Raw genomic sequence first — 22,334 nt, 5'->3', positions numbered from 1 at the left:
GCTTTGTGGTTTGTCTTATTTACTTGTCTGTGCTTATTATTAAGCAGTGAACCTTATAATGACTTTTGAATAGTAAAGCAATTGCTTAGTTTTATATGACCCACTATGATTATAGATATATTTTGAGACTGTTGATAGAAATTCTATAATAAACAAGTTTATTACAAGAACATATAATAATTCGATTTTAATATTACAGTTACATCTATTATTAGCATTGTAAAAGTACAGAAAGCTTCTTTGGAACAGACTTATATAATGTGAGCAAGAACTAGCTATAACTATCTTTGAGAATAGAAATATACAAAAATACACATGAGAGTCGTCTTACAGACATCCCGTCAAACATTGACTGTATTTGATTGAGAGCTATTTTTGTATAATTCTGTATTGAAATTGAAATAGATGGATTCCATAGAAATCTGGTACTGACGGCGTATGAAGAATAATGGAATTTAATGAACAGAAATACTTAAAATGAACTTGCACTACAAAAGGATAATATGCAGTACTCTGTACTTCAGAATCAAAGCGATACTCAATGATATTATCTGGGCTATATTACATTTTATATTGCTTACAAAAAGCTGAGCATATCCGATAAACTAGACGACTAAAATCTTGGTACAGGGCGGAGAGCACAAGGAAAGCTGGGAATTATAGGAGGGTGAAATGAATACAATCAAATGCTAATAAAAAAAAACTGCTGTAAAGTTATGTAAAAGTGTATGTTTAAACTCTTGGTATTATCCATAAATATAGCCTAGTTAAAAAGTAATTATCTGTATATGTTTTATCTGTTAAATTTTTCTCTGGAAGACTGATTTTTTACTGTATTGTTTATTGGAAAATCACGGTTGGTATAGTTAAGCAACTACTTCTTCCGCTTTTGTGGTTCTGATTTTGAATATATTATAGTCGTTATGCGGCTCGGTATGAAGCCCACTTCATCAAAGACCAGACAAAAGTGCGCTTCCCATATTCTTATAATTGGAAAACCTATAAAGTATAGCACACTAGTATCAGTATCGCGGATTGTGATTGTTGCAGAGGTGGTATGGATGAGGAAGCAAAATAACTGAAATCAGGTAGGGTATACAAAAAATAATGATGGAATTCTTGTCTTATCATCTTCTTGAATATGAAAAACCAGGAAAACTGCTCACTGTATTCTAGCAAGTCACACATAATACAATTGGGATCATCAACGTCTTTGATTTTTTCGGACAAATAACCGCCGTCTACAAGAAATCCTGTTGTGTATAAGCCGCCACTATATGAAGGTTTTTTAAGACAGACCGACATTCCCATATATTTTCCACTGAATATGACTTGCCTACGGAAATTGTAGTAGAATTGCCGTTACCAGGGTTTATAGAAAGATTTGAATCACTTGTGGGAAAAATGGTTTTAATAGGAGCACATCCAAGATGGGGTCTGGAAGATTATATCCCGTTAACCGTAAAGAATATCTTACTTTATGCTAGAGTAGGCATTGTGAGATTTATACTTAATTTTATCCGAGATATTTTACCAAGAACGTAATAATTCCAATGACGCTAATACTTCCAATATCCAATATCCACTTTTGTTTACCAATGTATGGTGATGCTGAGAACATATCTCGTCTTATTTAAGTCAAGCAGTGTAACATTGATTTATGCAATGTGACTCAGTTGAACGTTTCCCCGCAATGAACCGTCTTTACCCAAGAAACAGCAAGTCGGGCAATATGTGGTAAATGTCTGTTCTAAGAACTGATGGTACACAAGATGTTTGTACTCTTTACTGCAAGGTTGGACAGAAGTTATGATCAGCATATGAAAATTCCGGTATCTAAAAGTAGTGATCGATGACAGATCACTACTATAATTCTTTTATGCTATATACAGCAACTAATTCATCACCATTTATTATTCACAATTTTACATCTTAATTATTGCTTATTTTTTTACAAGCAACTCGCTGTGTAGAGGGATACATCTGAGCGTATTTGAGACTCAATTCGCTTTTTTTTTCATATCAAAGGATTTAGATCCTTCATGCTGCAACTTTTATGAACTAAATTAAACAGTAATAAAATCAATCTTGAAGGATATGAGTATGAATTTTAATGTACCGTATTTTAATGTATATTTTTTGTACCTAACTTCTAGACTTAAAAGCAACACCAAGGAAACCTTTTAAACGAGCGAAAATATGTCAGGCATGGATTGTTCCACTGATCGTGTATACCTTACCCAAGAAGAATTTGAGCCTTAATTGAAATTAATGAGTCTACTAGGTAGTACCTAAGCATTATTTTTGCATGTCACGATACCAAAATTGCCATTAGAAAAATCCTCAAAAGTTCCCACTATCCACGGACTAGCACCCATAGACTTTATTTTTTATTGTAATTTACGATAGGTTATATATCTTGTCAGACATCGCTATAGTGAAGTAGTACAGTGGTTAAAGTCTAATGCTTTGGACATTTCTAAGCTGTTATCCACATTTAATGGAGTAAAAAAAAGGTATATATACCAGCCAAGAATATCTTTATTTTTTTCATTATACACATCTCCCATTTATCTCTCAATCGTTCTATTACCATCAGCCATGAAGTTTACTCCCTTGTCTGCTGTAGCAATTGCTTTGCTTTTTATTTCCTCTCCTGTTTCCATGGCTGCTCCTACTAGTGAGAACACCCTCAAGACCAATGTTACCCGGCCATTCACTTTCCCTGCAATTCTTGCTGGCCGTACAGCGGTCCCAAGTAAATTGCCTCACGTCAATTTGTCGGCTGAGAAGAACGCAATGAAGTCCAATGGTCCTCTTCCTGCAAATGTTGAGCAGAAGGGTGGTATGGGCCTGAATTCTACTACTATCGACCTTAGTGCCGCCTCTTTTGGAATCTCTCGTAGGGCAGATGTCTATGCTACCGCTGCCAAGGTTCAGGAACTGAAGGTTTATACCACACTTTCTGCAAACGCCTACTGCCGCAGCGTTGTCCCCGGAAATGAATGGGATTGTAAGCATTGCTCCACGGATGACACTCTCGTATATACGTTTGATTCTTCCAAGTACGACACCAATGGATATATTGCTCGTAACGATAAGCTCAAGGTCATTAACCTTGTATTCAGAGGTAGGCTTTCAATTGACTTCAATTAACTATATAATAATATGTTTTTATTCCTAACAGGCACAAGCTCACTCGAAAACTTTGTTGCCGTGAGTATTCTTATAAGAGACCATAACATGATTTGCATATATACTTATTTTTTTTTATTACTCTGAAAAGGATTTTGAATTTATTGCCCAGAGCTATCCTCCTGTCAGCGGTGCTAAAGTTCACACTGGTAAGATTTTGAGAGACCAATCTATTGTGTATTATGTATATATAATTTCTATACGATACAAATATAGGGTTTTACAAGGCTTACTTGGATGTTCAGAAGGAAGTTCTTTCTAATATGATTGAGCAAATTGCAGCTTTCCCTAACTACCAAGTCGTGGCATCTGGGTAATTAACACATTCAATTTAATATTAAGAACAAATTCTTATTTGTTATTTTCTTTAGACATTCTCTTGGTGGTGCTCTTGCTACTCTTGGTGTATTGGACTTGTACCAGCGCGACTCTCGCTTTAACGCTAAAAACCTTGCTGTCAGAACATATGGTAACATTATAACGACATAATACCTTTACTGTTATAATAACATTCTGTTTTTAAAACTAGGCGGACCTCGTGTTGGAAACCCCACTTTTGCTTACTATGTTACCGGAACTGGTATCGACTTTGAGCGCACTGTACACAAACAAGATAGTAAGTCTTGACAAGATTTAAATTTGAAGCATTGTCTTACTCACTATGTATCTACAAGTTGTCCCTCACCTTCCTCCTCAATCGTTTGGTTTCTTGCACCCCGGTGTGGAATACTGGATTAAAGATGGAGACAACGTCAGTAAGTATTTGCCAGAAAAGGCTTACAAATAGCAATATTATAACAGCAGTTAATTTACGTTGTTTCACTAGAAATCTGTGGTGATACTCTCGATTCCGAAGAGTGTTCTAACTCCATAGTTCCCTTTACCAAGCTTACTGACCACCTTAGGTAAGCTAAATCCCCGTGCAGTCTATATGAAACTAACATATTTAACGATTTAATAGCTACTTTGATATCAACACCGGCCTTTGCCTTTAATACCTTATTTATATCCATTTAATCATTATTTATTTATTTATCAATTTATTTATTAGCTTAAATAGCATCATTTTCTTTAAATAAAAACCTCTTTTTAGAGAATTAATAAATCCACCTTTTTTATGAATTTAATTTTGTTAAATTAATTTCTTTGTAGATATCTATAAAATATCGTGAATATAATGTATTTACGGGTAAACTCTTTCAGTGTAACTAATTATGCTGCCAAGACAGCTAGAAACTCAAATATCTACTTTTACAGTCAATTTGATTAATATTTTATTGAAAGTATTACAATGTATATTTCTAAAATAACTTTTTTCAAATTTATCATAAAAAAAGATATAGTAATAGGTCCTGGCAAGAATATATACTTTAAAGTAAAGATCTTTTTTTTATCACTAAATGGTTAAGACCATTTAGAGTATTACAGTGGAAGAAGAATACACATACTCCAAGGTGACTTTTAAGTAAGCTTTGAGTTTTGTGCCAATGAATATACAATTCAACTGTACACTATTTATGTATGAGTGTATTTTGATGATTTATTATTTTCATTACAAATTCTTTCTATATCCTTCAGTTGAGTCTACATCACCAACTTGGTTTTATAAGCCTTTGAATTAATTGGCCAGTAAAGCAATAAAGTGTACCTGTGCCATGACACTATTTAGTCAGATTTTATTTTCTTAAAATTATCCGTTTGTTAAGGCACGAATATTAGGTATATTTTGGTGGAAGGATATCCAACTATAGTATACGCCATATCATAAGTTACTTATAGAACTTTTCAAACCATTAATAAGAATGTAAAGTAAACTATCTGACAAAATGATGGACTTAGCCGATGATTAACAGTTTTAAATAAGAGGAAATACATGTATAATATATATAGTGGAGAAAAGCTTCCTTTGGTAACACAGCTTTTTCTTTTTTTTTAGGAAAAAAACTTTGTGTGACAAGCATGATTTAATAGGAAGAATGAGGAGTACATTGGTTTGTATTGCTGATATGTATATTTAGATTATTTCACCATATATAAAATTAAACTTGAGCAAAAGTGAATAGTCTTAATTCATAAAAACACATGCACCATTTTCAAGGTGAAATACAGAAAGACACATTTCTATTCTTTGAATTAAAAAGTGCTTGGCTGTTATATGCCCTTGAATATACGCAACCCAGTGACAAACGGGCCTTTAACGAACGGAAAATAACCGTGTGAAATACAGTTGCAAACAAGCGAGCGATATTCAACTTGAGGACACTGAGTTACATTTAGATTTGATTTAAAGAAATGTTTAGTCGAATACTCTCAGCAGAATGCCAGCAGTTCTGAGTATTTGAAGTCAAGAGCCATTTATGAGCAATTCATTATCAAGAGGCCAAAACGGATAGTAGTTATAGTGTTTAAAAGCTAGCATGCCTTAATAATGATGAATTATAAACACTTTAACGATAGCCATAGAGTTTTGTATTGTCCTTTTTTTTAAGAAGCTTATGCTAATAGACAGATCTGTTATTAATAATATGTCATCAAACTAGTTCTATTGATGAGGAAATACCTTTTCTTAAGTTTGATACTCTATTAAATGGAACATGATAATTTATAGTCCCATCACGCTAAAGGCAATATGAAGTTTCAAAGCCATTAGATCTGCTTTAGATGCTTACTTTTTTTTCTTATATCTTTTCACATTTATAAAAAGTGAGTTAGCTCTTGCTGACATCGTTTATAGAATTTATTTTATTTCATTTTAAAGCCATATATATTAAACAGTAGTAAGTAGTGCTTATTTAAGTATTTAATTGATTAAAGAAAATGATAGTAAAATAACTGTATTTATAGAGGCTCTTACATTATCTTAAATTTGATTTACAAAAAAAAAGACATTAAAGAAAAGCCTTAGTAATTCTATAGCATTCGCTTACCTGTATGTCTTGCAAACGGGAGAGGAATTGCTTGGTATAACACTGGATACTACTTTAATATATTATTGTTCAAGCCTCGAGCTTACTTGTGCTATGTAACAATGAACGTCTCAGAGCCGGAGTGAATCTGGCGACTACTTGTAATCTCCCAACATCAGTTTGTGCTCATGGAATATTACCAAATGCGTTTTCCCCATCACACATCTTCTCCGCGTTTATTATATCTTTTAAGATCAATCCTAGCCCATCAAATTCCTTAATTGGAACTGCAAATAAAAAAAAACACAAGATGTGTACAATCAATATCTATTTACTGTTATTTTTTTTTATTTTTTTTGCTTTTTGCTCTTAGTAGCAAGAGTTGTACCCTTATTGTGATAATCATACTCGAGTGACTTCTATAAAACGCCACACTAGCTACTTATTTTTAGGCGTGTATGTGGGGAATTCTTTATCATACAAGAAGTTCTTTAGTTCTATTGAGAAGCCGTACCTCTCTTCCAAATAGATCACACACATTAGTTATAGTAATCTATACTTTAATGTTTAATAAATATAAAATAAAGTATATAATATTATATAATATCTATTAATTTAATGTAAATTGCGTTTATTAACATTTAAATAAAGACAAGGGAAAGAGTTCCTAGGGTTAAAATAAATAATTATAATAAATATTTGAACAACTGTATAAGGGTGTTCCACTGATCGTGTGTTTTGCACCTGTCAATGCATGTAAAGTCTTTGAAAAACCCACATCTATATTGAATCAAAAGTGGCTGTAATACGTGTGTTACCCTCTTGAATGACCAAAAAAAACGCTATCGTAAGGCATATTTCAGATTTACATATATTTTTTCTAGTGTATTCAAGACACAAAGCTCACATATGCAAGCACTTTTTCTGTGCAAGTAGTACACCATTTCTGTGGAATAACCGGTTCATAGACACAAATTCTATCAAATATCTCTGGTAAATTAGAGATGGTGTGTATGTGTCTGCGTGTCTGTATATAAAGAGAAGATAATCTTCTTCGTTTCTTTTTATCGACACTCTTTCTCATCCAACTTTGAAAAACAGTAATAGTAATGAAGACTTCTTCCTTTTCCGCAATTGCCATTTCTGTAATAGTGGCTTTATCCTCTTCAGTCATGGCCGCCCCTGTTCAGGCTGGTAGTGGATCACTTGTTGCCAGAGGCTATATTCTCCCGCCTGTAATTACCAGTCGCGCAACAATCCCAGGAACCGTACCTGAAATTGATTTTGATGCCGAAGTTTCAGCCGAGAAACTCAATGGTCCTCTTGCCGCGGGTACTGAGAGTAAAGAGGGTATAGCCATGAATGCAACTTCTGTCCCCTCCAGAGTACGGGTTATAACAGAAAGTAGCGATTCTGGTATTTTTGCTACCACTCAACAAATCAATGAGCTGAAGCTATATACAGCACTTGCCGCAAACTCCTACTGTCGTACTGTTGTTCCGCTTAATATATGGGCTTGCCCTCACTGTTCAAAGGATGATACTCTTGTCAAATCGTTTTCTTCATTAATATTCGATACGAGTGGCTTTATTGTAAGAAATGATAAGGCTAAAACAATTAACTTGTCTTTCAGAGGTTTGTGCAAATAAAATGCTTTCAGAAAGAAAAGACTACTAACACTATCTTTTGTTTAATAGGCACAAACTCAATTAGAAGCTTTATAACTGTAAGTAAAGAATGTATAAATCCAATACTGGTATTACATATGTATTTAAACATGAATGAAATAGGACATTGAATTGGTTTCTCAACCATATCCTCCTGTAAAAGGTGCTCGATTACATACAGGTACATAAAAAAGCTATATTATGAAAGTCATATCTTGGATTACTGATGCAATATAATTTCTTAGGCTTCTACAACTCGTACCTAGAGGTCCAAAATATTGTTGTATCATCAATGATTGACCAGATTACAAAATACTCAGGCTACAAGGTTACTGTATCAGGGTAAGCCATAAATATGCCGTTTTGCCGAAGAAAAATAATAACAATTACATTTTATTACTTATTACTAGGCACTCTCTTGGTGGTGCTGTTGCTGTAATTTCTGCTATGGATCTATACCAACGAGACACCCGCTTCACTTCAAGTAACCTTGTTGTTTACACATTTGGTAATTTAAGCTATTGGTAGCCTTGATTGTCTCAAACAAAATAGCTAACACACTATTGTAACCACAAAGGATCGCCTCGTATTGGAAATAAGGAATTTGCATACTACGCTGCTGGAACTGGTATCAAGATTCAGCGTGTAGTTAATAATCGTGATAGTAAGTATAAGTTCTTTAAGTATATGTAATGCCCTATTGTACTCAACTTTTATTTGTCCTTATTTTCGACAGTAATTCCCCATCTTCTTCCTCAAGCAATTGGATACTACCATAATGGTGATGAGTATTGGATTAAAAGCAACAAAGCTGTCAGTAAGTATTGAAAACTATTCTTGGATTAAAACACAGAATATTCAATACATATTCTAATAATTACTTGTTTGATAGAAATCTGCAACACAGTACTTGATTCCCGGGATTGCTCAAATTCGATTGTCCCTTTTACTTCTGTACTCGATCACCTATCGTAAGTTCCTATAATAAACACATTAATTTACTCTTTACCAACCCAATACTTATTTATTCTTACAGTTACTTTGGTGTAAACACAGGGCTGTGCCTTTAAAAAAATCTTGTTTTTAATACTAAGGATCACTTTAGCACGGTCTAGTGATTCTTTGAAAATCTTATTACATATTTCATATTAATTAGTATAAATAATTAAATAATAATAATAATAATAAATATATGAAAGCTTTGGAAAGCCTCGGAACTTTTGATTTATGTATATATTTTCCAGTCAATATACAATTAGTTATTAACTCCAATAATATTTCTAAAACAGTCAGCAAATTTTGTGTTTGTGCCAAGATAATATATAAAAATAAAAGCTGATAAATACGAATTGATCGTAAGACTGTACTTAATATTTGTAAATTACTTCTGACTTTCAGGAAGTACAAACGGCACAGAATTGGTGTGTACTGAGATGCTACCTACCTGAGTACACATAAAGCTTGATATAGTGGCAGTAGTATGCCTTTTCTTTCCCCATTATTTTCACTATATCGGGCTCTGACTATACTGTCTATCCAAAATGATCGAAAATTAGAAAATTTAAAGCTACCCCAACACTTATATACATGTATACTATTGTCAGCCCAGATTTTTTAGTAGATCCTGTTTACTATAAAGAATAGCATATATATATAATTTTATATTTTGGGCTCAATATTAAAAGGGTCAAAGGGAAGGATATACGGGATTAATATTTTATTCACTAAATAGAGCTCCATTCAATAATAAATTGTCCACTCTATATATCAGAGAAATGACATAATTTAATTATGTATATATGAGCTTTACTATGTTTTCAGTTTGAATCTGTACCTTGATCTTTCTGTGCATCAAAAAGGATACAGTCAAAGCTCGGTATAGTGATATTCGATATAGTGATAATCGCGATATAGTGATAATTTTTTGGAAAATTTGGGTCCGTGCCTCCTTATTATCACTGTATCGAGCTCTGAGTTTATTTTTGTACTATAAAAAAATAAATGTAGTATATATTTTATTTAGCATTTTAAAGCAAGCCCAGTTTCTTAGACAAAATACTATAAATCCTATTAGAAAACAGTAGTCACTCACAGCGGCATTAGAAATATCACTAAATAATGCGTGGAGTAAGAAAAAAACACGCTCGATATAGTGATAGTGATAAAATTTCTGTCCACCATCCATATCACTATATCGAGCTTTGACTGTATGATTTTTGCGGATGTTTGAAGACGAGAAGTAAATTCTTGTTTGCTAATTCAAATTAAAGACCCAGCTTATTGGTTACAGGAATTTATTCTTATAAAGAACTAATTTCACTTTTGGTACCTGAGTAACCCTGAAGGTCATGGGAGCTAGTGTACAAGTATTTACTGCTCTAAAATAAATAAGCACACGGTGTAAATAGAATAGAGAAGAGAGAAAAAACTTTCGAGAATCATTAGATTTACTAACATCTGTTAAGCTTTGTAGGCCAAAATCTTTAAATCTATCTATACACATTTCTTTACAGCCACACTAACTTCTTGTTCTTATTGTTTATACAGTTTTAATCTTTTATGGAAGAGCAGAAGAGAATAAATTGGACAGAAAAGCAATTGCTCTACAGGAACATCTAATACTTAGGCCAAAAACATATTCTCATTGTGGCTGCATAAAGTGGAGTTAAAATACAAAAAGAAACACTTTTCTTTTGCGCATGCTAATACTTATTTTTACCCTCCAGCAAATATTTTCACGTTACACTTAATTATACAAAAGCTAGAATGTAATGCCACAAGATTTTATTTATAAAATAGTATCAGAAGGCTTTGGGCAAAGTGTTGCTGTTCCCACTTCACATGCAGCAAACTCATCTCTAATTTGCATGATAGGCTATCTATTTTTCCGCTAAAGTGTTTCGTATTATAAAAAATAAGCTGTATAACTTTCTTTTTTTTTCTACGGCGTCAAATAACTATACTGGCTATTTTGATAACTACTGTTTCCCGAGAAACAATGAGCTCCATTTATATAGTGTTAGTATACCACTTCAAAAGTTTGTCAAGTATTTACTGCTGTGAGCTGACTTGTACGAAATCATAAATGAAAAAGAAGAAAAGTACAGAAAGAATATAGCTTAGAGAATATATATATATGAAAAAAAGGTCGGTAATATAAAGGTACCACAATTCACTCACAATCTAGATGAAGAAAAAGAACAGAGCAGAACTGTCAGCCATGAGCTGTAATAGGTCGATTGGCGTCATTGAGGCAAATATCATATTTATGGCTGCATCAAACATTGTGTGCTTTGAATATCAAGTCACCTCCATAAAATCCCGATCTTAGTATTAAGTGATCATTTAAATTTGGATAAATGATACCCGGTCTCTACTTAGCGACTACATATGCTTGAATATATATCATGTATATGTGTATATTGTTGTCTAAAAAATGCACTCTTGGAGTAAAGAAATAAAATATATATTTATTGAATAAATTAAATAGTGTTTAAATAAAAATTCCAGATCCAACCAAACACTCTGGTACACACTGTAACATTAAAGATTTAGAGACACAATCCTGTATTAATGTCGAAGTACCTATCGAAGTATAGATTGTCAGTTGTGTATGTACTCAATTAATAGAGTAGTTCAGCTTACGATAGATGATCGACAATAGTAGTAAAAGGAACGATCGAATTGGAGCACCCACTGGATTCAAAATTAGTGCAAATTTCTATTAAAAAATAAAAAAGAAATATTAATTAGATTAGTATTTCAACTCATTAACTCGAATAATATATTTCTGCTTGATACTTACTGACTGATCCATCGTCTCTTTTCCAGTGCTCAGTACCAACGTGCATGTAATCACTTGAGAGAGGAGGGAGATGAGGAACCACTATAAAACCAAGAATATAAGTATCATTAGACTGTGGACAAAGCAAGTTGTGAAGTAAATGTGCACTTACTGTCACGGTCATTGACTGTACGCTTGTATTCAATGCCAGTTCCGGCAAGGTAATAACCAAGGTCAGGGTTTCCGATACGAGGTTGACCTTAGGTAAACAAAAGAAAACCAAGTAAACAACCGAAACAGACAATGATAGTCAGTAAATACAAATAAATGAATATACCATATGTGCGGAGAAATAAATTATTCGAGTTGAAGCGAGTATCGCGCTGGTAAAGATCCATAGTAGCAATTACAGCAAGGGCACCACCAAGTGAATGTCTAATATGATATAGTAGACCCCTGGTTAATATTTCTATTGGTTCCAAGAGCTATGTGTTTTGCCTTTTATCTTACCCGGAAACTGCGACATTGTAGCTAGGATACTTGCTGATTTGCTCAATCATAGTAGAGATAACTGACTTCTGAACATCCAAGTAAGCAGTATAAAAGCCTATTTAAAAACAAAGATATATAAATATATTTTATTAACTTCTAAAGGACTCAAACTTTAGAAGCAGGCATTCCTTTTATTATTTGGATTTTTATACTTACCGACATGGATCCGGGCATTCTTTACGGGAGGATAGCTTTGAGTGATAAGAGTAATGTCCTAAAAAGGTGTATGAATGTATAAGATTAGTTGGTATTCGGTTTACGTATAAAAGCAAATATATCTTACAGTAAAGAAGTTTTGGAATGAGTTTGTTCCTAAATATTAAAAGCATTTTAGTCCAGATTCTTTTTAATGTGTATATATATTGATATATAATTACCCCTGAAGACAAGATTGATGGTCTTTGTCTTATCGTTTCTGGTAATAAAGCCATTTGTATCGATCAATACAGTAAAAAATGTACTGACAAGGGTTTCATCCGCAGAGCAATGGTCACAAGTCCACTGGTTGAGGGGAACAACGATGCGGCAGTAGGCATTGGCAGACAATTGGGTGAAAAGCTTTAAATCTTGAACCTGAGCTGCAGAGGCAACACTAACAGACTTGCTAACGGCTACTAAAGCTTGGACTTGGGATGGTCCTGAGGTTGCGTTGACACCAATGCCATTGGTTAGTTCAACATCTTTAGGGAGAGGACCATTGTTGGACCTTGCGGTATCTTCAGTAGTAAGATCAACGACTGGCACACTTCCAGAGACAGTGGTGCGAGAATCAATTACAGGTGGAAGAACATAATCTCTAGGTACAAGAGATACATGGTTATCTTTTACTGGAGCGGCTGCTGCTAATTGAGAAAAAGCCAAGACAATGGAGATGGAAAGAACAGACAATTTAGTGATCTTCATGACTAGGGCTGTTGATTGAAAAAGACAAGATGATTGTGATGAGGTAGATATAAAGCAAAATAGCTCGGAGTTTATATATGTTTTTTTTTGTAGAGCACAATAACATATTCAACAGCTTACTTGAATTGTAGACCCTGTAATGTCCATGTATTACCTTATTCAAAGAAGGCATTGCATACGTATTAATTATTCCATTCTTGAGTGCTTGGTAAAAATGTACTTTACCGAAATAAACTGTGATCCATGTAGCTTAAGTCTGTCATTCAAGCCGGCGTAGTACATACCATTTTATCTTTTGAAAAAGAGTCTAAATTTGGACTTTTATGGAGGACGATTTAGAAATTACAGTGTTTAATATGTATCGCCAGGTGAAATACACACGATCAGTGGAACCCTAGATAATAATGATAATTTAAGAACACACAAAGGTACTGTGCCTCAAATCTACAAGCATATGAATTTTTGTCTAAATTTGCGAGTTCATGTCGTGCACCTTGAATTGCAAGTACCAACTACAACTACACATCTAGTTTCATGAATCCTATTGGAAGACTCTAAAAATACTTGTATTTCTTAAGGATTTTAAAGGACATGTACAGTTCTTGGATTTGAGTAAAACTGTTATGGTATGACAAAAAACATATCCTAATCATAAGAATGACTGGAATGACTGGAATATAAGCAGGTACTATCATTGATAAGCTTGGATATCAATATAAGAGTATGTGTTTAATCTAGCTCAACATCTTGGTAACTTTGTATTCATATATAATATGGGTATGGTAATTAGTGCTGAACATCTGTAAATATCTGAGTGTCATTGGTTAACATCCAAACATTAGGAGACCCATTTTTGTCCGTGTGTGAAAGGATAGTGTGAGAGAAAAATTAGATTCAGATTCAAATTTACAAGTGTAGGCACTATAATTCTGTCTCAAAGTTTTGTATTAAAGGAACAGTTCTTGATCCACAAAACAAGTGAACAGGACACAGGTACCGGTAGTGTTATATTAATAGTCTTTATGTTCAACAACAAACTACTTTTAAGTTAATAGACTCAATATAATACATGCAGTAAAATTAGATGAGCTGTACGACTTGCCGTTTTGATTTGGATTACAAGATCATAAAAATGTATACATATATAGTCGAAAATGAAGTCTACAAGAGAAACCTTTTAGTTACCATCCCTGGTCTTTTGCTTACGTGTTTATTCTTCTGTAGCACACATTTAGTTTGCAATATTTGAGCCGTTTATATATGTAGATCAAGTATAGCAGTCAGTTCACTTGCAGATTATTTTTATTAATGGATATTGGATAAACGGATTCGATCCAATTAATGTTTCAATTGAATAATCAATAATTTGTTACTTTTTCTTTCAAAAAAAGAACCCTGGATCATTTAACTATCTATTTTTGCGATACATATGAAATTAGCTGTGTAAATTACTGCTAAGAGTTGATTAGAGTAGGTCATGAAGTGATCTCAACCTTGTACTCGATAATTTTCTAGGCTATAAAATTATCAAGAGACAAAGTATATGTGAGACAATGACTTTATGAGTAGTTAATATATTGACTCCCTTGGCATCAAACGATCTTGACACACAAACTCAATCCTTTAAGCCAGATGCTTTACCGCTAATATCTTCTTTTGTACTTTCTTGTTACACAATTTGAGGGTGAGAACATCTGCTAAGTTAAGAGCTGGATCATTTGTCTACCTCTTGCAAAAAGAAATACGAAATCGCCGTATTCATTTCATAAAGATATTTGTAAGCCTTTTCTTTATTTTCGTTTTCTTTCAATACATATTCTCACACTAATATTAAAAATAAATAAATATCCTTTGTTTGACAAATACATTTCACATTTAGAGAGGTGTGTCCAATATATCTCAAATAGTCAAGCCAATCTGGTATACATTCTCTCAACATCATTTAAGAAACTAAAGCAATTAACGTTTCCAGTGTGCCAAAAGCACAACGATACAGCTTGTGATTTTTCCACATTTTTCTGTTCTTTTGCTCTTTCTAGTCCTCGTACATATATGAATACAAATACAAGGCTGTTGTTGTTGCTGTTGTTGAATTAAAGCAAGTTGAGGAGTAGGTGGAAACATAGACTCTATTCACAGTATTATGAATAAACAATTTCTAGATAAAAAGTCTTTAGCTACATGATTTATCAAGCAAATCCTTATTATCCCAAATTGCGACTATAAACCATTATAGAGTATCTTGTAGTAATTATTAAATAGCTGTTCAAAAATTCTCAAGTTGAGCACAAAATAATTGCCAGTTTTACGACAACATTATGAGTTGTGTATTTGTATCAAAAGTGTCAGGAGTTTATTAAATACTCAAATACACCGGTCTTTTAACAATAGAGAGGGTGTCTTCGAGCCTGAATTGAAAATGTTTGCAATTTTTTATTTTACGCGGCGAATTAAATTCCAATACTTGTTTTGCAAATTTCATGGTGGAGGCCATTTAGTGAGCATTTTAAGCCAAAAGTTAGGTAATCCCTGATTTTTTACTTCAAATGCTCACTAAATTTCTAGTAAAAATTGGGCTTATTTTTCCCACTTCAAAACAAAATGTATGATAGCCAGTAGCCTCTTCTTCATACTTACTTAATAAAATAGGCCTTGGAAAGTCAAGTTTATTAAGGTCTATTTCCTCTAAATTTCTTAGTATCAATGTTTTCAACTTATAATATTCATAACTGTGTCTGAGCTTTATTCTTATTTTTGATTGGGTTTTACAAATAATTATTTTTTAGTCATCTTGAAATTATCATAACTCGACACCCTCTCTAATTTCCCGTCTACTTTATTATTTATTTAGACAACAATCATCCAAGAGTTTTAGATATCAGAGCAGAATAAATGCACTACAAATCGATATATACGCATACTTCTTGACAGCAGTACTTGATCATGAATTCCAAAATACATTTCTAAAATCAATTTCAAGACAATTTCAAAACTTCAGCATACATGTATGTATGTGTGTGTGTACGTGTGTGGACCAACTTTATTTGTTTAATGTTATAATGTATATCAATAAAAAATACTTGAATTCGGGAAAATTTCAATATAATTATATAATCATATTAACATACTGGTCATAATAAATACTGTGTATAATGTAAATTGATATCAAATTGGTCTGATTTTGTGCGAAACATAGAAACTATATCCAGGTTTGAGAAAGTATGAGTTGTTTGTCAGAACGAATGATGCTAGAAAAAAAAAGAAACAGACTGTCCCTAGCCTAATTACCTATTTTAAAGACTTGATGCTATCATTGTGTAATCCAAATAGTTCTAAAGTTGCTACTATCATAAGGTTCTTGTTAAAAAGATGCACCGTATCGGTGTACATAAGATATGGTTGCGGACCACAAACACTTTAATAGGATTTCCTGAATCAGATTTGTTTTGTATGTATGTATGCGTGTGGGTGTGTATGTATATATATGTGTGTGTGTATAGGTATTTAAAGAGTCCGTGCCATTTTACGCCTTTCCTCTGTATCATTCGAGACACTATTTCCTCTTTTCTGACTCGTATGGTTCTGGGGTTCTTCTTCATCTTCGTCGTCACTCAATAAACTAATCACATTAGCCTGGATCTCCTTGGGTGGTACTTTGGACTTTTCATTTTTATCGCCATCAGTATCATCGTCTTCCGCATAATCATCTTCATCTTCAGCCTCTGAAACCACCCATGCATCACTTGAATCGGTGAACTCGATTTGTCTTGCAGTTCTTGGAACCTTTTTGAGAAGAAACTCAAAAAACATGTCACGTAATAATTCAGTTGGCGGAGCATATTTGTTACAGTGTGGGCATTTCCATTTGAGGTTGTTTGAATTGGTAGCAAGATATGAAGCAAGATCGAAGCACTACACCAAAAGACAAGTAAGAATGACATATATATGCATGTGCATATAGCAATGGATAGAGTTCTTTTTCTTTTTCTTCTTCAAATCTAAGCTATCAAATATCTATGTATTTTGTTTGTTTGTTTGCTTACATCTGGGTGTTGACAATTGATGCCTTTGACTGGTAGTTCTATTCTTACAAAGGAAATGGGGCATCTCAAGTTGAGTTTTACATTCTCTTGTCTCATCAAAATCTCGTCATTTTCGTCTTCAAGTGCAACGGATCCAAGCAATCTATTGATGCTATTTTTTCCTTTATCTATAGCAAGATGTCTTGTGGATATTGCTTCTACAATACGGTTGGCATTGTTTCGAACTATAACTTGAATAGCAAACCTATAAGACTACATCCTCTAGTAAGCTTCTTTCTCTGTTCTTTCTTCTTTTCTTAAAAATCCTCGGTTTAATCCCATAATATACTTACACAAGCGCACTCAGTCTGAACTAATGTGATTGAATTGGGTCCGTTATTTAGACAATATGTGATATCGCAAGGATAATCCTTTCCGCTATACGAAGTAACTGATTCCCCAGCCCGGTTGTTTGAAACTATCTTTACACGCTAGAATACCAAGGTTAAATAGATTAGACCCTCCAGCCAAATAAGATTATTTATATGTGTGTATATAGCTCTTACCTTTATTATGGGGGGTTTCTGGTTGTTAACTGTAATGTTAACACATTGTGGCCATTCACATTTTTTATCCTTCTCGTCCGTGTCTGACGCCTTTTTTTGGTTTGATGAATCGTCTTCTCTCCACGATGTTAGTACGAATGCCACTGGCAAGTCTTTTTGCTTATCCGATGATCCATAGTAAGCATGAAGTATTTTTTTACGGAATTCTTCGGTGTTTTCAAACTCAAATTTACTCGATTTTTGATTGTGGGCCAGTTTGAATGGTTTTAGCGCATAATCAATTCTTTGATTATATGGGTATTCTTCATTATTGTTAATATTAGCTTTGCCTCTTGTCCGTGAACGCGACTCTGGCTGTACGGCAGATACACCTTGGGATCCAGTAGCATAATTGGCAGATCGAGTATTTTGCCCTGGCTTATTATTTATACTACTCTTTAATAAGTTTGTGTCAAGTGTCATCTGTACCCATTGAGCAGGAGTTGCCAACTGTTGGTTTTGCTGTTGTTTCTGTTTATTTCTCTGTTGTTGAGGTTGTTGTGCCTGTGCCTGTGCCTGTGCCTGTGCCTGTGCCTGTGCCTGTGCTTGTGCTTGTGCTTGTGCTTGTGCTTGTGCTTGTGCTTGTGCTTGTGCTTGTGCTTGTGCTTGTGCTTGTGCTTGCGCTTGTGCTTGCGCTTGTGCCTGAGCTTGCGCTTGAGTTCGCATTAAAGGTTGCATTATAGGCTGAATTTGAGTTTGTTGTAGCTGCTTATTTTGCTTTGATTGTTGCTGTTGTTTTAGTTGTTGTAAATGTTGTTGCTGTTGTTGCTGTTTCAATTGATTAAATTGCTGTTGTTGTTGCTGTATTTGCGTCAAGTGTAAAAGTGTCGTAGTGTTTTGATTGCTTAAAAGTGTACTTTGCATCGATTGGGACGTTCCTGTGTGCGGTGATAATTGCGGTGATTGAGATTGTCCACCGAGAAACTGAGATTGTATCTGCTGGGGTAAGTTCTGTTGGCTGACCAAAAGAGCTTGTTGTATTTGATGTTGGTGTGCGTTAAGAAGTGTCTGTTGCATTGGATTCGGTTGACTTGTGATGATTCCTGGTTCCATTGTGTGAGGTTGATTATGAATGAGTAGTTGCTGAATCTGTTGTGCGAGGTAAGGTTGGAAGGATTGGTTGATATGTTGTGCCTGAGTATTGTGAATAGTCTGGACCTGTTGTTGCGGAATTTGAGAGAAGTCTGCCGGTTGAGAAGAAGGGACAAAAGAAGAGACGGGATGTTGAAAAGGTACGGCCATTGATTGATAAATGGGTGAAATAGATGCTCCAGGCGAGATGGATGTGGGATTGCTTGGCCGGGGAACTACGCGTGAGTTCTGTTGGGGTGAAGTCGCGTGGGATATTGACCTAGGGCTATTGAGGGAGATCGGTGGCTCGTCAGGTTGTGGAGAGTTGAGTCCCTGCAGGATATTTTGAGTGGGCGTGTTTTTAAGTGTTTCTATTGATTGTTGTGGGAATGCAAACTGTGAAGTCAAGGCATTTGTATTTTTGTAGGAATCTGTCGCGCTAAGATTCAGTTCGCTTTGAATTGGTGTCTCTGCATAATTCTTCGGAAGTGAACTAACAGCTGCTTTTATATTGTCATTCAATTGAGTTATGATTACTGTAGTAAAAAAAAGCCAAGGTCAGTGTCAAAATCAAGGTCAATGTTCAGGTCATTTTTTTTTAAGTAATTCAAATAAAAAAAACTTACTTTGATGTTTTTCGGATAAACTTGATTTGAAATTAAGAATAGTGGAAAGGACATGAGTTGCTGTCCAGGGACCAAATGTCATTCCAACTTCCACAACAGCCTTGGGATATATATATATATATATATTATAATCAAAAATTCATTAGAATAATAATTAGTATTAGCATAATTATTATTATCAATAAAAAGTGAGCAAAATGATTATGTATACGGATTCCAATATTCGAATGAATTTTATTAAAATCTACCTCTGCGCATCTAACTAATGCATCTTCATTGTACTCATTGTAGGCTCTTGAATCTCTTAACCATTCGATGAATTCATCACAGCCCAATGCGTACGTATTAAAATCCTTTATCTCTTTTTCTAGCTGTTTAAGCCTAGAGTTGTTCCGATCGTACACTTCGTCTTTTTCTTCGTTCATGACCGAAACCAAGGCAACGAAAGGTAGATATGTGATTATGAATAGAAATACAGTCAATTGACCCAAAATTTTTACTTTATTTTATTTTCTATACTGATTCCTCTTTGTCTATTTACACCCTTTAGTTGAATGATCTTTTCGGTACCTAAAAAAGAAGAATAATAGGGAGGGGGATTCAACAACTCTTTAAGATTTTATGTTGACACCAATTAGTTTAAACTAAAGATATGATTGGATTACATTAATTTTGAAGAATAAAAGTAAGAAACAAAAAAAGTTCTGAAACAAAAGGTATGTAATCCAGCAATTGGATCATCTTTAACAGTTACTGGATCGTTTGCTGACGTAATCCAGCTCACAGTAAGTATTAATTAATTGACACAATTTTGTAATTGTCTAGAATGCTTAACATTAAGGATCATTATATATGGTCCCTTGCTCTGACACACATTATTCTTTTTAAGAGCACAGTCCCCATCTAAATCAATATAAGCATATATTAAACATGTGTATTGTTTTTGACAATATAAAGTGCTAATTTCATTGGAAAGAGATAGATAACGTGTTGAGCTTTGAAATAAATCACAATTCAACGCCCTCTCTAATCAATCAGGTACTTGTTGTCAATTTCCAGTTGCTAATTGTGGATAGATAAGATTGAATGGATTGGATTTGGTAGATACTTAGCTGAGAAGCTACGCATGAGCTCTGCTCTGGTGACGATGGATGTGTGGTGATCTAATGATTGCATATCGCAGTCATCATTGTTAAAACTAGGGAGAATTGACATGGAATTCTTGGGACACTTACCGGATATTCCATCCTTTTGTCTGAGCACGTAGTGACAAATTCTTTGCTTTCATATTTCATTTGAGTGACAATAATTGATGTCTATACCAATACTGCTTTTCTGAGTCAATGGTGTTCTTTAGCAAGCCAGATTACTGCCAATAATTGTATTTATATAGTAATGAGATATACTTAGGTACCCAACTGGACTGCATTAAGAAGAAAAAACAGTTTTTCCAAGTTTGTTTAAATATTTTGTACTAAAACAAAAATGAAAATGATCTATACAAAAGTTGAAAGCCTTGGTTTAAATAAAATAGCAATAACTGCACTTGTTGTTTAGTTTCTTTTTTCTTTATTTAATACATTCTATACTCATCTTCTAACATTTATGATAGTGCTTCTTCCTAAAGTTTCTTATGCACTTTTTATACTGTTATCAATTTACGTATTCACTACTCATTTTCACCATCTAAATGTCTAAAGTTATAAACCCTTTTCAAATTTCTAGAGCTGTCTTGATAGCCAGAAGTTCTCTTGTGTAAATTCAATTACTGTATGATGTGACATTTGATCACTATCGTTAGCTACTTCTCTACTGTTTATTTCACTTGAATAACCCTTATAACTCTTATAGCATCTAAAATCTCCTAATTCTCTAAAGTCTCTTAAGTCTCCAAGGTTTTCAATGTTACTAAGTTCTTTGAATTATCTGATGCTTTTGATACAGTCAGAGTTTTATTTAGTAGAACAATAAAATTTTCATCCATTTTTTTTTCGTTGATCTGATTTAAGAAACAAAGAAAATAGAAAATTAGAGAATCTACCTTTTCGAAAAAGGTCACCTTTAAAAATCATGATGGACTTTTTCTAAAAGGTGAAACTATTATTATCCAATCATATTAGCCAAAAATTACCGTTTTTAATTACCGACGATTATTTACGAATGATGACCCCTAATATGTATTATATGATTTATATAAAGTCATTTGGCCATATTTGTTTGTGACCTGGCTAATTGCAAATGTCTATTAATCTGTTTTGCTAAAGTACTATCCGCTTTTAGTGAAAAACGCTATTGCTGCTACTGGTCTTTTAGTAAAGTAAAAATAAAGATATTTAATTTTGTCATTTTGAAAAAAAAAATGGTATGCTTTACTCTAATAGCAATGAAAGATAAATATCAACCTTCAATTCCTCGTCTCTTATTGCAAATTTTGAAATAATAGGTGTATCATCCTTCAATCGCTTCTTGAATCCACACATAAAACTATCTAAGATAAAATAAAGAAAGAGGAAGCTGCGGAAAGAATGCAGTTTATTGGTGTCCTAATGATACTCTCTTTTTCTTTCTTTCTTACAAGAGCGTGGCTTTTAAATGGATATCAATCCCAATAATCTATCAAAACAAATAGAAGATGGATTACAACAAACACAATACATAAAATCATTGGTGCTGAGCTCGATACCTCTTTGTCTCCTAGTCTGATATTTGCTAATAATAAGGTACCAACTAAGGAAGTGAGGAAAGAGACTTGGGCACATCTTTTTTTTTATTGTGAGTTCAATTGGATTAATTAGTTAACTACTGGGCTGCAGTAAAAAAAAAGACATTTTATCTTTTTTGAGCAGTTGGATCTTCCTTTTCCTAGGGTCCCTAACAATTATCAAAAGCTTTTACAGCAACGTTGGTATTCATAATCAATAATTATTACATGAATTATAAATTAATATATAATGTATCGTGGCTAAGAATAAATATCAATATTCTTGATTCTTTGTTTTTAGA

At 33.7% G+C, this 22,334-nt stretch overlaps 4 protein-coding genes across 4 annotated transcripts; 1 reads left to right on the top strand and 3 right to left on the bottom strand.

Annotated features, from left to right (window-relative positions):
- Positions 1 to 874: 874 nt before the first annotated feature.
- Positions 875 to 1,621, bottom strand: PHYBLDRAFT_171401 (hypothetical protein; the record flags this gene model as incomplete). The annotated part of the gene is made up of 4 exons (XM_018436589.1): positions 875 to 999; positions 1,167 to 1,336; positions 1,478 to 1,509; positions 1,535 to 1,621. 4 exons carry the CDS (start codon positions 1,619 to 1,621, stop codon positions 875 to 877), a joined length of 414 nt encoding a protein of 137 aa, XP_018288694.1.
- Positions 1,622 to 2,847: 1,226 nt separating this feature from the next.
- On the top strand, positions 2,848 to 8,838 carry PHYBLDRAFT_24312 (hypothetical protein; the record flags this gene model as incomplete). Its single annotated transcript, XM_018439838.1, has 9 exons — positions 2,848 to 3,130; positions 3,188 to 3,216; positions 3,287 to 3,344; positions 8,014 to 8,110; positions 8,179 to 8,276; positions 8,346 to 8,432; positions 8,505 to 8,585; positions 8,661 to 8,739; positions 8,805 to 8,838. 9 exons carry the CDS (start codon positions 2,848 to 2,850, stop codon positions 8,836 to 8,838), a joined length of 846 nt encoding a protein of 281 aa, XP_018288693.1.
- Positions 8,839 to 9,492: 654 nt separating this feature from the next.
- On the bottom strand, positions 9,493 to 10,637 carry PHYBLDRAFT_69509 (hypothetical protein; the record flags this gene model as incomplete). The annotated part of the gene is made up of 6 exons (XM_018442104.1): positions 9,493 to 9,528; positions 9,579 to 9,755; positions 9,861 to 10,022; positions 10,098 to 10,146; positions 10,488 to 10,513; positions 10,605 to 10,637. The coding sequence occupies 6 exons, from the start codon at positions 10,635 to 10,637 to the stop codon at positions 9,493 to 9,495; spliced, it is 483 nt and encodes a 160-aa protein (XP_018288692.1).
- Positions 10,638 to 11,322: 685 nt separating this feature from the next.
- On the bottom strand, positions 11,323 to 12,701 carry PHYBLDRAFT_5502 (hypothetical protein; the record flags this gene model as incomplete). The annotated part of the gene is made up of 9 exons (XM_018440195.1): positions 11,323 to 11,353; positions 11,414 to 11,489; positions 11,574 to 11,654; positions 11,725 to 11,811; positions 11,890 to 11,987; positions 12,063 to 12,159; positions 12,261 to 12,318; positions 12,388 to 12,416; positions 12,482 to 12,701. Coding segments are annotated over 9 exons (777 nt in total), but the record flags the coding sequence as incomplete, so codon positions are not given.
- Positions 12,702 to 22,334: the final 9,633 nt, after the last annotated feature.

The sequence above is a fragment of the Phycomyces blakesleeanus genome (assembly GCF_001638985.1).
Source record: "Phycomyces blakesleeanus NRRL 1555(-) unplaced genomic scaffold PHYBLscaffold_18, whole genome shotgun sequence".
NCBI lineage: Eukaryota > Fungi > Mucoromycota > Mucoromycetes > Mucorales > Phycomycetaceae > Phycomyces > Phycomyces blakesleeanus.
This window is presented reverse-complemented; position numbering and strand designations above follow the sequence as displayed.